The sequence below is a fragment of the Lates calcarifer genome, linkage group LG23, assembly GCF_001640805.2.
Source record: "Lates calcarifer isolate ASB-BC8 linkage group LG23, TLL_Latcal_v3, whole genome shotgun sequence".
Lineage (NCBI taxonomy): Eukaryota > Metazoa > Chordata > Actinopteri > Centropomidae > Lates > Lates calcarifer.
Genome location: NC_066855.1, coordinates 10,202,267 through 10,216,936, shown reverse-complemented (window position 1 = coordinate 10,216,936; position 14,670 = coordinate 10,202,267). Strand labels below are relative to the sequence as shown.

At 40.6% G+C, this 14,670-nt stretch overlaps 2 protein-coding genes across 4 annotated transcripts in view; one reads left to right on the top strand and one right to left on the bottom strand.

Moving 5' to 3' along the window:
- The window catches only part of afap1l2 (actin filament associated protein 1-like 2), a 37,322-nt gene that overhangs the window by 11,628 nt on the left and 11,024 nt on the right, over nucleotides 1–14,670 (bottom strand). For 2 of the 3 annotated variants that reach the window (XM_018698732.2, XM_018698734.2), the window contains exons 2-4: nucleotides 11,436–11,564; nucleotides 7,020–7,085; nucleotides 4,982–5,073 (exon numbers count right to left, since the gene is read on the bottom strand). In XM_018698732.2, the coding sequence (XP_018554248.1) occupies nucleotides 4,982–5,073; nucleotides 7,020–7,085; nucleotides 11,436–11,564 (287 nt within the window). The remainder of the gene's footprint in view (nucleotides 1–4,981; nucleotides 5,074–7,019; nucleotides 7,086–11,435; nucleotides 11,565–14,670) is intronic. The other variant, XM_018698733.2, reaches the window with a different exon arrangement.
- Nucleotides 1,344–4,955, top strand: LOC108898728 (kelch repeat and BTB domain-containing protein 13). Its single transcript, XM_018698736.2, is given in 2 exon segments — nucleotides 1,344–2,963; nucleotides 2,965–4,955. Coding segments are annotated over 2 exon segments (1,518 nt in total). The 5' UTR covers nucleotides 1,344–2,546; the 3' UTR covers nucleotides 4,066–4,955.

The following is a 14,670-nucleotide window of genomic DNA, read 5'->3' as shown; positions in this document are numbered from 1 at the left end:
GATGCAGTAAGCTGTCATAATAACTGGCGTCATGTCGTGGTCAGCGTGCAGTCATGGTGACGAAGATTTGTTTGTGTGATTAGTCTGCTGCATGCCAGAGCATGGAGGAAAGGATCCACGGAGACGTGTGTGGGACAGAGATGCTATCGATGCGGTTTTAGGAGGGTAACATATTACAGAGCTGTTGAAGATTTATAATGCATGTATCAGCAAATACTAATGTCAGGATGTAATCTGAGCTCTAGTTTTCTGTCTTCATTAATCATGGCTGCATTCCATTTAGGTGTGTCTATGACAATGTCCTTATATTGTGCATATTGGCTGACTGATACAACAGTAAAGCGGAATGGATGTACACAGGTGTAACACAAGTCAAGTCAAGTCAATTTTATGTAAATAGCGCCAATTCACAACAGAAGTTATCTCGAGGCACTGTACATATAGAGCAGGTCTAGGCCGTTTTCTTTATCTTATAAAATTTACAGAGAGAGACCCAACAGAGCCCACCATGAACAAGCACTAGGTGACTGTGGCAAGGAAAAACTTCCTTTTAAGAGGCAGAAACCTCGAGCAGAACCGGTCTCAGGGTGGGCGGCCATCTGCCTCAACCAGCTAACAGAGGTGTTGCACCTGTGTTACATGTCTGCTATTAAATACCATTATACTGTGTTTTGGCTCTGCCTATTTATATCCATGCATTTTAGCTATAATGCTGATAACTTGTCACCTTTTGTTTTGGAATGCTTAAGCCTTGATAGAGAACAAGATGAAGGATGCCACGAATCACAGATAAACACAATGTAATTAGGGCCAGTTTAACAACAATTGTCAAGCTTTTGGATCTAGGATCTACTTAAACTGAAGTTAATTTGCAACTTGCGATACAGTATATTGTCATCTCATTTTTGGTTTGAAGAGAGAAAAATTTGGAGTTAATCCACTTCAGTCACCATTAAATGGAACTAATAGAAAATGATGTGACCCCAGAAGTAAAAGAGACAGCTATAAAAGCTCAAGAGTTGACAGGGACTTCTTCAGAAAAAGTGATTCTTCAGAGAAAATTACTCTGTAGAGGATGGAGCACGCACGCACGACAGTACTAACAGTGTAAATGCTCCATGGTGAAAAAAAACAGCAGTCTAGGCATCTGTTATTAATTAAAACAAAGAGCCAGGCATTCCAGAGCAGCGCCCCCCCCCCCAAGACCTCTCACCCACCCTTATCTCTATCTTCTCTCTTTTTCTCTCTTCCTTTCACTTATCCCCAAAAAACTAAATCTGCTTGTTGTTTGGTCAAAGGCTAAAGAGGAGCCATTCCACAGACCAGCTGGGCCGATATGAAAAAGAGAAGGTAAGGGAACATGCCAGGTGTGACTCTATACATGTGTTTTTTCTCCTCCCAATTACACCAGCTCTGTAATAGTTACTTTAGCCCTCAACCTTTCACTTCTCACACACACACATCCTCACCACAGAAACATTTGGTAGAAGGTTTGGATCTCAAGGAGTCTGAGCATAAATAACAAAGCAAGGAGAGGGGGTGGCGGAGGAGGAACAGGGGTGTGGTGGAGGGGCTTTGAGTAAAGAGTGGGAAAAAGAGCCCAAAAAACGAACAGTCAGAGGAACATGGAAAATCCCTGGTTCCCATGCCAAGAATCCGGCGCAGTGAAAAAAAAAACACACACACACACATACACACACACACACACACACACACACACACACACACACACAGTGTATCAGAAAGCCTGCTGGGAGCTCAGAGTAGAGGAGAAGGTAGTGATAAAAATAATCAGTGCGGCTCAGCTTTGGAAAAGCCAGATTCAGGAGAACTCTCTGGGTCTTTGCTATCTCTGCACTAGTTGTAACATAGTAGTTTCTGGTTTAAGTTTCTAAAACTAAAAGTAGCATGAATGAAAATGGGACAAAAACAAAGCAGCGAATGTCAGCTGTGTGGTGTGAGGCCAGAAAACAGAAAACAAAATAATTCACATGACACAGATTTTGCACATACTGCATTTATTTTTTTGTTACTTTTGCCTTCTTGGGAACACTCTGACCTCCTCTGAAGCTGTCATAGCTTTGCTTCCAGCTTGCCCCCCCCCCCACTTGTATGCATAAATGTTTACAAGTAACCAACTTGAAATGTTGAACAATAAATAAAGAAGACCTAGTGTATAAAACTAAAATAGTCGAGTAAAACAAAACTGGATTTATAATACGTAATCATGAATAATTCAGCAAAAACTTGTGCCGGCCAATCGTATTGCGGTTATGATAATCACCAGTTGCCGGCAGCCACATTACCGCTTACTGTGCATGTCAACAGTTTTCCTTTCCCTGCCTGACGCTTGCAAGTGGCACAGCTGCTATCTATAGTACAACTCTATTTTCAGACCAAGCAGACAGGACGCAATGGAACTCTCACAAATCTTTATTTACCGTCCAGTTCTGGGGGAAAAATGGATGATCCACACCCGAGTCACACGCTGTATTGTCACTTGAGATTTTCAGGAAGAATAAAGACCCCCAGTTTTTTAAGAGCTCATGGAAGTGCTCAAAGGCCTGAGCGTCAACCAGGATATTCATGCAGAGAATGCGACCCTTGATCCGGAGGACAAGCAGCACCCAGCTGGCTGGGTGAGAGTGAGGGTGGAGGAGAGCTGGTTCACTGTGGAGCGGGCCTTGCTGGCGAAGTACAGTGACTACTTCTGTGCTCTCTTTGAGTCTGGAATGAAAGAAAGTCACCAGGACGAACTCCACCTGAAGGGAGGAGTGCATGCAAGGGGTTTTCTCATCGCCCTGTCTGTCTGCAGGGGAGAGAGTCCCACCATCAGTGATCCGGATGTGCTTATGGACGCTGTAGAGTGTGCTGCTTTCCTGCAAGTTGGGTGTTTGGTGCAGCATCTTTGTGATATTATTGATTCAGACAACTGCCTCCTACTTTACTATGCAGCCTCCAGTCTTTGGTGTACAGCAACTGTTTCACAGTGCAGCTCTTTTTCTTTGTGATGCCTTTGATGATTTGAAGGAAGTAGCAGAGAGTACACTTCCTGAGGACCTTCTTCAGTATTCTCAGTCACTGTCTCCCACTACTTATATTGCTATAGGCACCCACTCTCCTTCCATGGACCTGCTACATGATTCTTTTAGGGTTGTTTGCTACCTTGATGAAAAAGAGGGAGAGTGGAAGCATTTAACTAACCTCCCAACTCTCTGTAGCACCTCCATGGCTGGCGTGGCAGTGCTTGACAATCGGCTATACATTGTAGGGGGAGTTTACGGTTATGGTAAGGATACAGTAGACAGCAGCTTTTGCTACAACCCTGACTCAGGGGTCTGGACCGCTCTTCCTGGACCCCAGCAACCAAGATATGACTTCACCCTGCTGGGGCACGAGGGCCGACTCTATGCCATCGGTGGTGAATTCCAAAAACGGATAATTTCTACAGCAGAGTGTTACAACATTGAAAAGGGGGAGTGGACATTTATACAACATGCACCACGACCTGTAGCATCTGCAGCTTGTGCTGTTACAAGACGGAGGATGTTTGTTTGCTTCTGGAAACCACCTGATACCACAGATATCTATGAATACGTGCCAGTGAAAGATGAATGGAAGCTTGCCACTACAATGGTCAAACCTCAAAGCTATGGCCATTGTATGGTGGCCCACAGGGACAATTTGTATGTGATGCGCAACGGGCCTTGCGACGACTTCCTGCGCTGCTTAATGGACTGCTACAACATCACGACAGGCCAGTGGACGGCCTTGTCTGGACACTACATAAACAGCAAGGGGGCGCTGTTCACTGCAATGATAAGGGGGGACACTGTGTTCACAGTCAAACACATGCTAACTCTAGAATACACCATCACTGGAGATGGATGGAAGCCCCGCAGGCAGATGAAGGGATTTCCAAAGAGTGGTTCACTCTGGACGTGTTTACTCAGGCTTCCCAAGACAGGACCAGTTATACCACAGCTGGATTCAGAAAGGAAGGAAGAAGAAATGTCTTTGCCAGACACATCTGAGGGATTTGTGGAGGCTATACCACAACTGTAAAATTACAGCACAACTGAAAAACAATGTGATGTTTTTTAGGCTTTCTAAACTATTAGTGCAAGAATTAAAAAAAAAAAGAGATGATGATTCTGGAGATTGTATAGCGACAGAAATGTTCTTCATTTCAGTGCATTCACTTTCACATGTGCACACACACATGCACACATGCTGACACTAAGCATTTGTACTGATTAGCAACAGCTGCTACTGTAGTTTATATTAGGGGAGGCCACTGTGCATGTATGTGTGTGTGTGTGTGTGTGTGTGTGTGTGTTCACAGTTCAAAGACACTGACGGGATGTGCTAAACCTCTCATTCTCCATGTTTTTCCCGAAGTCACACTGGGCCAATTCAGGAGCCACCGGCCTCCCAGTCAACATAAAACACAGCTCTCTCACACACTCTTGAACACTCACTTGCCCAGGTTTGTTGCCCCATGAGTGATTAAATACCTGTTTCTATGGGAGAATACATTTCACATAGCCTGAGGCTTGTAACTCTGCAAGTTGTGGGAAATGTTTTTGGCATTTGTGGCCACAGCATTTATTTTAGTCCTACATTAAAAAACCAGTGGAATTCTCTGGCAACATGTGATATCAATCCATAGTACTTTAGTTTGAATACTTAAGGTGCTTAGTAATGGTAATGTTCTTACTGTAACAAAAACCAAAATACTGTCAATTACATTTAAAGTTGGGATTTGTCTTTGGGCTCCTTTTGCATACAGTTGAATATCATGATTTCAACTGAACTTTCCCATGTACTTTGAGTTCAGCAGCCCTACTGGGGTCGATTATGCTATTACCATTCCCACCACAGTGGCAGAGACTCAAAAGGCTACAGTATGTGTGTATGTTAAGCCAAATCATTTCACATGTTAATCTACTCTGATGAAATCAAGCTGGTAATCACTTACTGTTCTGGGGGGCGGCAGGTCTGGAAGGCTCTTCTGTGGGACTGGGGAACATTTTGCTGCTTTTCCATTGAGCAGGGGATCTGATCTGTCTTCTAGGTCATAAAAATATGGAGTTAGGAATTCAATGCATAACAGAAATCTTAACTCTTGCATTATATCGGCTAAACATACAGGAATGAGGGATAAATGAAAGAAATGGGTCATCATGTGAGTTTGAATTTAGTCTATTTTTATCCAACACTGTTTCCAGATGTCTTCTACACATATCAATGCTCACTAGTATCCGCAACACTCACTGTGAGCACAAGACCCTTCATTGTTAAATTACAGTGACCGCATAACCCAAATCAAGGGGAAGCATTTGTATGGTAGCAACAACCCTATTAAACAAAACACACACCACAGTACATTAAACAAAAATTAAAGAAGACTTTGGACAAGGAATGAAAGAATTATGGTTTTCAGAGGATTTATCCTCTAATTAACAATGGCCAGGGCTTATGTGCAGTAGTGTTCCCCCTGCTTCAAGGCTCCCTGTTAGGCTAAGCTGACGGACTGCTGACTGTAGTTTCATATTTAGCATACAGCTACATGAGTGCTATCAAGCTTCTCATCCATATCTTGGCAAGTTATGTATTCTTTGTTTGGGGAAAAAAAACAACATTCTTCTGTTCTCTATTACGTATGAATATATAGCTAGAGGTGTTTGAACCCTTTCTGCTAAGTGAAGCTAAGAGTCTTCTGGATGTAGATTCATACTGAATGGACAGTTTAATAAGGCCTAAAATCCCTTTCTGCTTTATTGTATTCATCTCAACCTTTTGGAAGGGCCACTGTGTTCTACTTCCTCTATCCTTTCACCTAGTTTCTACTTGAATACCTATATGTGGATTAAGAGTGAGATACAAAGGCAGACCTCTGACACAGTTACTTTAAACATCTTCTCTTACAAATATTCTCACTGTATCTTTCTTTGTCTCAAACTTGGCAACAGAAAACCCTTAAGCTTTAGATAGCAAAAGCACAAAAATGTATTGACCCTGTGGAGGACATAATGAATGTTGCACAGGACATTGTGCAGTTATGCACCTTTACTGTAGGTCAAAGCCTTTTTGTGTCATCATGAGGATGCTAAACTGTTGAACTGAATTACAGCAAAAACATTGTTAGTATTCCTACAGATTGCATGTGTAATATTGAAATAAGAACAGCTAAAATAACTGTCCTTTTTTATTAACAATGTTTTATTGTCATATTACAGTCTTAAATGTCATTCTCTTGCATGTTAACTGAAAGAGAGGGTTCATGTATACCACATGATAAGCTGAGCCTCCACTTTCCACCGGTCTATGTGAAAGAAAACTTGTGGCTTTGCTAGCGTCGCTGCTGAAAATATGTGTTAAGTCTAGTGCTCATTCAAACCACATTCTTCATCACTGTCCAAACAAAACAGGTCAGTCTCAGATGGTGCAGAGCTATGAAGAAACAGGAAATGGTGGGGGAGCTCAAGGGGGGTGCTGCTTGTTGCAAGTTTATTCTCATGTCTGCTATTCCCTTGAATCATGTCAAATAGAGTATGAGAAGCAATAACATAACAAGTTTGCTCTGGTGTTTGACTACCTTAGACAACCTCGAAATACCAGCAGGAGCCTTTTGCCAAGGTTTTGTTCCAAGTTGCATATTTCACAATAAACATATTTTACAAAGATAATGCATCCCAAAGCACAATCTGAAATGGCGAGATTAAAGGTATTAGAAATTGATTACTGCTGAAGAACATAATTTCATTTAAATCAGTTTCAGTAGTTGCTGAGATATTTGAGTGTGAACCAAAGTTGTGGACCGACCAACCGACATTACATCATTAAGGCCATTTAAACCATGTTTAGCCTCTACTGTGGCTAAAATGCTATATCAAGCAACAAGCTCTTCCTTTTAATAAGAAGGATACAACCTTTTAGAGCTACCTTTCAGAAAAAAACACAAACATAACCAAGTGTCGGTTTCACACTTGAGAGGAACTGTTTGAAACTCACACCTTTGTCGTCTTTGTCCTTCCCAGTAACAATCACTTTGTTCATGTAAATATACTCCTCATCAGCACCTGCATGGAGACAGCAAAAGGTGGTTAACAGCTGGCATCAGTGCACATGAACATTGTGGGTAGTTAGAACACACACTGCCATCTTGGGTAACGATGGAAACCACAAATGGCCTCTTAAATGCTGACAAAGAAAACAGCAAAACGAGACATAAGGTATGTACTGCAGTATACAATTACAGTACATAAAAAGTACTTATAAATATCCTGCTGCAGTCTCTATATTTGATAATATGAATGAAAGGAGGAAACTGACTGGGTGAGAAATAAATCAAACTGTCTAAAGTTACAGTTACAGTCTATAGACTAGAGCTCCTCTGGATGGTTCACCAATCTAGGAATCATTCTAACTTCAATCAAACTGAACTTACAGCAAGTGATTGGTGCTGTTAAGAACACAAGATAACTGCTGTCTCAGCATTACCCTTGGTGGCACAGGTGAGGACCAAGTTGCTGAAACATCAGGGATTACCAGATTCATTTGTTTGACTTAAAATCTTCTATGACTCCCATTGGATGTCATTGTGAAAAGTTGCACACCTTGACTATACTGTACAGTCAGGCTTGTACATTGTTAGAAAGACTCTGGTTTGTTCATTCCCCCTATATTCTGCTATTGACAAATGTGTTGCCTTAGAATGATTAGTTGTCAAATTCAGCTTAATTTTAATAGTCTGGGATATTTAGGACATAGCCATATCCAAATAAAAGGTTGTTTTGATGTACAAGTAACCAAACTGAGTCTCTAATTGAATATAACTGGAGCAGCTCAAAAACCTGACTCTTTCTTAAAGCTGAGTTGCACTACAGTGGATAGTTTTGAGATAGACCTCTCCATATATTGTACAAAATGTAACAACTATAGTCACAGCTGAAGAGCATGCATATTTTGCTACCAAATGAATTTACTTGTAGCACTGATGGAAAAATCTGACTCCACCTTAGTGCCAAACAAACTTTCATCGTGTTTGTCAAAAGACCCAGATTAAAGGAGAACTTCACCAAAACAAGTGGCCCATTGTGCAGACAGATGGGCCCATTATTGACACCCACTCTTACCGTGGCGGGCATTCATCGGACATTAGCCAGAAAACTCAGTGTCTGCACAGATAGAGCACTGTATAGCATCTATCTTTGAAGTTTTTGCAGCTCATACAATGAAAGATACAATGCAGCTCCTGAACTTGATCCATTTGCTAAGACAATATCTGCATGGAATTTATATTAACAAAGAGCTGGGATTGGTCCAAAAGCAACAGCTTCCCTTTATCCAATTTTTTGTTTTATGGGCATAGAAAGACAGATGAAGTACTATTTAATTAAAGTGAAAATAAGAGAATATTATGTTATAGTCACAGTTGTGGTTTCTTGTGACAATAATAAAAGCACATGATTGGGAAATTAAGTACCATACATGATGAGAGGAGTCAGCTATCACTGGACAAATGATCAGGACAGCCATCACAGACTGAACTTGACTTCTCTTTGCACCCATATATATACAGGTCAGTGTGAACAAATCATGTCATTTAGGCAATAAGTGGAGATGATGAAACTTCATGTCACACACCAATGCTGAAGTCAGCTCAGTGAGAAAAGAACTATGTTTGATTTAATGTCGGTCTTAACATGGTGGAGTAATTACAAGCTGGTGAAGGCATTGCCATAACATTGCCACATAAACAGTTTGAATGAATGACTTTTCTCAAACAATAAACCCTGCGGTTTTGGCATTGCAGACTCCAGCTGGTTACTGTAACCTGTTATGGGAATTTGTTCCAGAGCTGCAGCACAGTTATGAGGAAGGTTGTATTCATTGAATTAAATATTTTAGCTGACTAAGATTATATCCTGAGGGGAAATCAAACAAAACTCTAACCATGGGTGATACTCCAGAGAAGGTTTCTCCTTTGAAACAGATACCGTGAGGTGAAATCAAACAGCAGCAGAAAGAAGCTATGTTTTGCCTGTACAGTGAAACCAGATTTTTAGGGGAACAGAGTTGAAATGCTATTTATAAAGAGCTTGTCAAAGGAAGTGAGCATCCCCAGAGGATGAATGCAACTTCGGAAAAATGATACAGCTTGGAGCCAGGAGAGGAAGTACGGAGAGACAAGTCCAGGACCTGAACATGGAAAAGCATGACTGCTTGTGTGTGTTGGTGTGTGTGTGTGAGTGTAGGGGACAGAAAAACAGAGAGTGGGCAGCAAAACTCTATGTGGCTCTTTCAATCAAAAAGTGAAAGTGAATTTAAAAAATGTCCTGGCTATTGCTAATAGAGTTATTATAAAGCAACGATCCTGGGTCAGTGTGGACTGTCTGCAACTTTTCTCTACCATTATATGGAGCTAAGGTTTATGAGGGATCAACAGTGCCTTTCATTACCCCCAGTTAATCACACACCTAGGGGCTGAGGCTTGGCTGAGGCCCAGTGTCAGGCTGGTTCACATTGTAACTAGCTGACTTCCAGGCACCAGAAATCACATCAGCCCACCAGCAGTTGCACAGAACCAGTGAGTTAGAAAAATAAACATGTCCTTGGCTGTTTGAAAAGATACTTTAACAAGTCATGTATCATTTTATGATGAAGCAAGAGGGACTTTGTTTGATTTTATCCTGCTTGTAAGCATAAACTAATAACCACACTCATTCACAGAATAAAAATGTCAATCTGATAATCTTGCAAGGGAGGTCCGAAATGCAGGCAAAAATATTTAATTCAGTCACCGCAAAGTGGTATTAAGCAACCAAAATGGGATAAAAGACCCCAAATGTATTTGTTAATAGAGGCCTATAAGAGTGTAATTATTACATGGTGGTTACTCAGAGTTTAAAATAGCAAAATAATACCAAAGTGGGCTGCTTGATAGCTTCTCTTAGGCCAAACTGCCGACAACGTCAGCTCATTGAATTGTGGGAAACGCAAAGCATGACCACATGTTACATAAGGTGCTTTGCATAAAGACAGACAAACTGCCAGTTAGTGTAAAAAGCTTTTCAGTGACCTGTAGTTAAGCATTTGTGGTTAAACCTCAACCAGTGTAACTGTCATGTAATCACAAATACCGCAACATTAGGAAACACAAGAAAGGAAGAATTATAGTGAGAAAGGGTTTATGATTACTGATTTGATTGGAAATAGCCTTGCTCTCAATACCTCTTACAGGGCACTTGTAGCAGATTACACACCTATTTGTCTTACATTTTCATGTTTTATAGGTATATACACTTTCTAATTTACCTGCTTTAACTAATTAAAAGTACCATTAGGATCTGAGAGCTGGCCAATACTACATAAATCCCATTTAATACAAAGATTTACTCATGTTTCTTAGAGCTGGAACTCAGTAGTGAAGTAGATATTCTGCAGATTTCATTGGAGGTAAATCCCAACTCAAAACATAGAGAAGGCAAGATTATATCACTGTAAGGAATGAAAGCTTGTCTTACAGTAAAATAACAAAAGTGTCCTTGTGCACTGTACCTGACATTGTTATATGAGAGCCTGGGAAAATCAGAAAGGTTCTGGCCTTAGTACAGTGATCAACATTTGGACTATTTAATTAAATGTAAAATCACAGTTCAGTTTATTTATAATTTCTAATGTGGGGGTACTTGTAATATAATTTCACTGCTAAAAATGTAACTAAAAACTGCTAAAGTAAAAGGTGTTCTAAAGTGTTTGGTTGATCGCATTAGTCTCTTTCAAACTTTCAAATATAGTTAACTACTCATTTCCAAACAAGGCAGAACAACTTTCAGAACAACTTTCTCTTCCTCTACTGTAATTTTCCCAATATAAACACTGTGACATGAGGTGTTATAACATCTAAGACCTGTTTCCAACCTTTCACTTCCACTCTGGTTTTGTTTTTACTTACACATGTCAAAAAATAATGTCAAATTTCCATTAAAATATCCACCAAAATTGGTTCCTGAAAAAATACTGAAGTGAGGACTAGGCCATGGAGTTTTAGATTTATGTTTCCTTTTATTTCTACATTGCCAAGTTTTAATAGATTAATTAATAGATATAATTCAAGTTCAGGTAAGATCAAGTTTGTTTTTTTTTTTTAAGGCAGTGAGTCATGTTAAGCACTCTTCATAGTTTACTGACTGATCTGGGACATATCAGCAGAGCTCAGCTGATAAAGTGGGTGTTTTCCAGACTGTACTTTATCTTTAGGAAACCAAACTGGAGAGAGTCCACTTCTTTAAATGAAAAAGCTAATTTGTTGCAGTGGCAGTGCTCTGCTGTACATAATACATAGGTCTGTACGCATGTCATTAGTACCTCCCACTCTCTGTTCAATAACCTACACCTTCTACTTTTGACTGAGTTTTTCCTCGTACCATTGGAGGCTCTGTAGGACTGGAGGAGATCAGAGAGCAAGCCCTTCTGGATGGTAGCGTTCCCACTCAGGGTCTCCTTGTCCAGGATGAGCAGGAAACGGTGGAGCTCCATCAGGAGCTGGTCCAGCACTGGAAGACACAGACAGACAAGAGAGTCTCAGAGGTATAGCAAAATAATAAAAAAAAAATCCTTTATGCAAAAGGGTTTTAAGAATTTCTTGGCATGGAAATATTTAGAAGTATTAACACAATGGCTTTAGACCAGGGCTTCCCATCAGTAAGAAAAAGAGGAGCCATGAACAATATAAATCCCCTGAAGTTTCCAGGCAGAAACATTCAGAATATTACAGTATACTTTAATTTATGTCTGGGAACAGGGAGTTCGGCTCAAGGACGTGTCTTTTACCATTGCTTTCAGCTGCTAGTTTGTTAGCTATTCCATTCTCACTGTTTGGTTTTTGTGTTTTAAGCCCCACTCTGTATGCCAATATTTTACATGGGAGAGACTCTTCAGAGGTTTTCAGTTGGCAACAGTTGATAACCATTCAGACTTTATGTCATTCACTCATTTCTCTCTCGCATTTGCTATTGACAGTTGCAAGTCTGTTCGAGGTTGTTTTGGGAGTTGTATGGGTTTAGTCAAAGGTCAAGTCCAGAGGAGGGAGGAGCCTGGGCCTGAGTCGGCGGGGCCACCGTGTCTGGGTGCATCCCACACACATCCTTCAGGGGTCAGAGCTGAGCTCAAAGCCCTCTCCACTGTGTGGGGAGCTCTTTGTATTTCCCTTCACTCTCACTTGGCCTCATGAATAGGCCCCTTGCTACAGTGGGCCTCAGTGTGTGAGCACTTCACCAGAAGATGAGACAGAAGGAGAATAAAGAAGAAAGACTTTATTTTAGGAAAAGGTGGGGCAAACATCAGCGGGTGTGCGTAAAATCCCCTCCAGAATGTATGCAATCACCCTTCTTACGCGTTTTTTAGATGTGTCTGTATTGAAATCAGTGTTACCAGTAGCCACTTGACTAACGTTAAAAATAGACACAAAATTCAACACCAGAGGACAGTCATAAGTGCTTACAAGGTAAAATGTAATTACTATCAGAATTTAATTTTCTTCAATCGGTGTATGAATAGAAACACACAGAAACGCACACAGAGTGGTTTGTCTACTTTGATTAACTTGGCTAATTTACTTTTCTAAGGTTATTACAGTAAACTAACCTGAAAGCCAAAACTAAAGTATTTTACCATGATAGTTACTTGCTGTGCAGTGAATTCTTAGCTCAAGACAGGAAGCTATTATTTTAGCTTAGCGTAAATACTGGAAACAGAGGGAAACAGCTAGCCTGGCTCTGTCTAGTGGTAAAATCTGCCTATCAGCGCCTATACAGCACACATCATGGCTTTGTGTTTAAAAAACAATAATTTGCCATTTTACTCTTTTTTTCTCTCTCTCTCTCTCTTTTTGTCACTGTTCGACAGAGCCAAGCTAGCTGATCCCAGTCATTTCCAGTCTTTATGCTAAGCTAAGCTAATTGCCTCCTGGCCCTAGCTCACTTACAGGCAAAAGTATTCTTCTCAATTGAAAACTGGGAACTGAAACTACACTAAAAATAATCACTGCCTCCACAAATAGTAGTATAATAGTATAGTGTAGCTCTCATAATAAAGCTGTTCTTCATATTAGTGTTGCTTTAATTTACTATTTACGTTTAAAGTTGTGTCATCAAGTATACATTAAGTAATTTTAAGTAATTTTTTTTGACATAACAATCATACATGCATTCCAATGCACTCCTGACAACCAAACTGCTGCAGCTTAAACTAAGATTAAGCTTATAGTCAAAACAAACCCTTTGGAAAAACAGAAGCAAAAACTGTGAAAATCATCTCTACTCAAGAATTACATTTATTTCCACCTAAAATAAAAAATGAATCACTTGAGAATTACAGCGTTCCTCTCCTCTTTGTTTGAACTCTCCTTCCGGCTCAAACTGATCACTAACCAAGGCTTGCGAGGGGAATATGTTCATGCCCTCTCTGCTCCTTCCTCCACGCCCACACATCAAAAGACCTCAGCAAATGGGGGGGATTTCTGCAACATAAGGTGTCAGACCATGGTAAGCTTTGCCTTTCAGGGATGACGAGAGGTTTTCCCAAATGTTAGAGCAAACTAGGTTTTTAATGACTCCCACTCAAGCTGAGTCAACTTTTGCTCAGAGGCCCCATGAAAAAACGTCACTAAACTGGACACACACTGTATAGATACACACACACACACACACACACACACACACACACACACACAGGGGATGTAAAGTAATTAAAACCAGCTTAAACATTGTTAAAAACTAAAAAAAAAAAAGACTCTCAAAAATGTTTACCGACTCCTCTTTGTGTTGAAATGTCACTATAATGATTAAAACCACATGCATTTACTTTCATTACATTTCTAATGATTGTTTAGCTGCTAATGTTTGGCCCTCTCGGTATGAATCTAAACATTTTTCCAGCTTCTCCTCCTTGTGTGTTTGCAGAGATTGACTCAGATGGCCTTTTGGATTGGGGGACCCTGGGAAACGAAGTCAGCTGACAGGACAGGGAGGTCTGTGAGCGGGCCGTCTCTGTGGGCTACAGGGTTGGCCAGACGCCCACCGCACATCCAGTGAGTGACCGCAGCCTCCGCAGCATAAACAATTCACTTCTGTAGAACGGCCAAGAGGAATCTGAGAGACCATGAGCCAGCCAGAGTACTACAGTGTTTTCTAACTAACTGCTGCAATTAAAACACAGTATAAGAGGGCAGGTAAAGATAAAATAAAGGGTGCTCTTAATGGAATTAAGTTTGTTTGAAGTTGAGTTTGAAGGTAAATTTCTCTTCCTCATGCCTGATGTGTGACCTTCCTAGTTTGGTCCATTAACGAGAAAAACAATTACCTTTTTGTTTGAGGCATCCATTCCTGTTCTGTTTGATATAGTGTTTTGATAAGTTGGCAGATCAGTGAGATGTATTTGCAATGCCTGATTAGGCTAACACAGAGGACTGAAACTGAAAAGGCTGACACTTAAACTGGGGAATTGTTTAAATCCGGTCTGACCACTCATACTGGACTGTTGCTGTAAATGGGTGGAATATAGGCAAAAAGATCAGAGCAGAGATTACACATGACAAATGTTTCCTGCAGTATAAGCTGTAACCCTACTGAGGTCTTTTATCAGTGCTTGCCTCCATCTGTT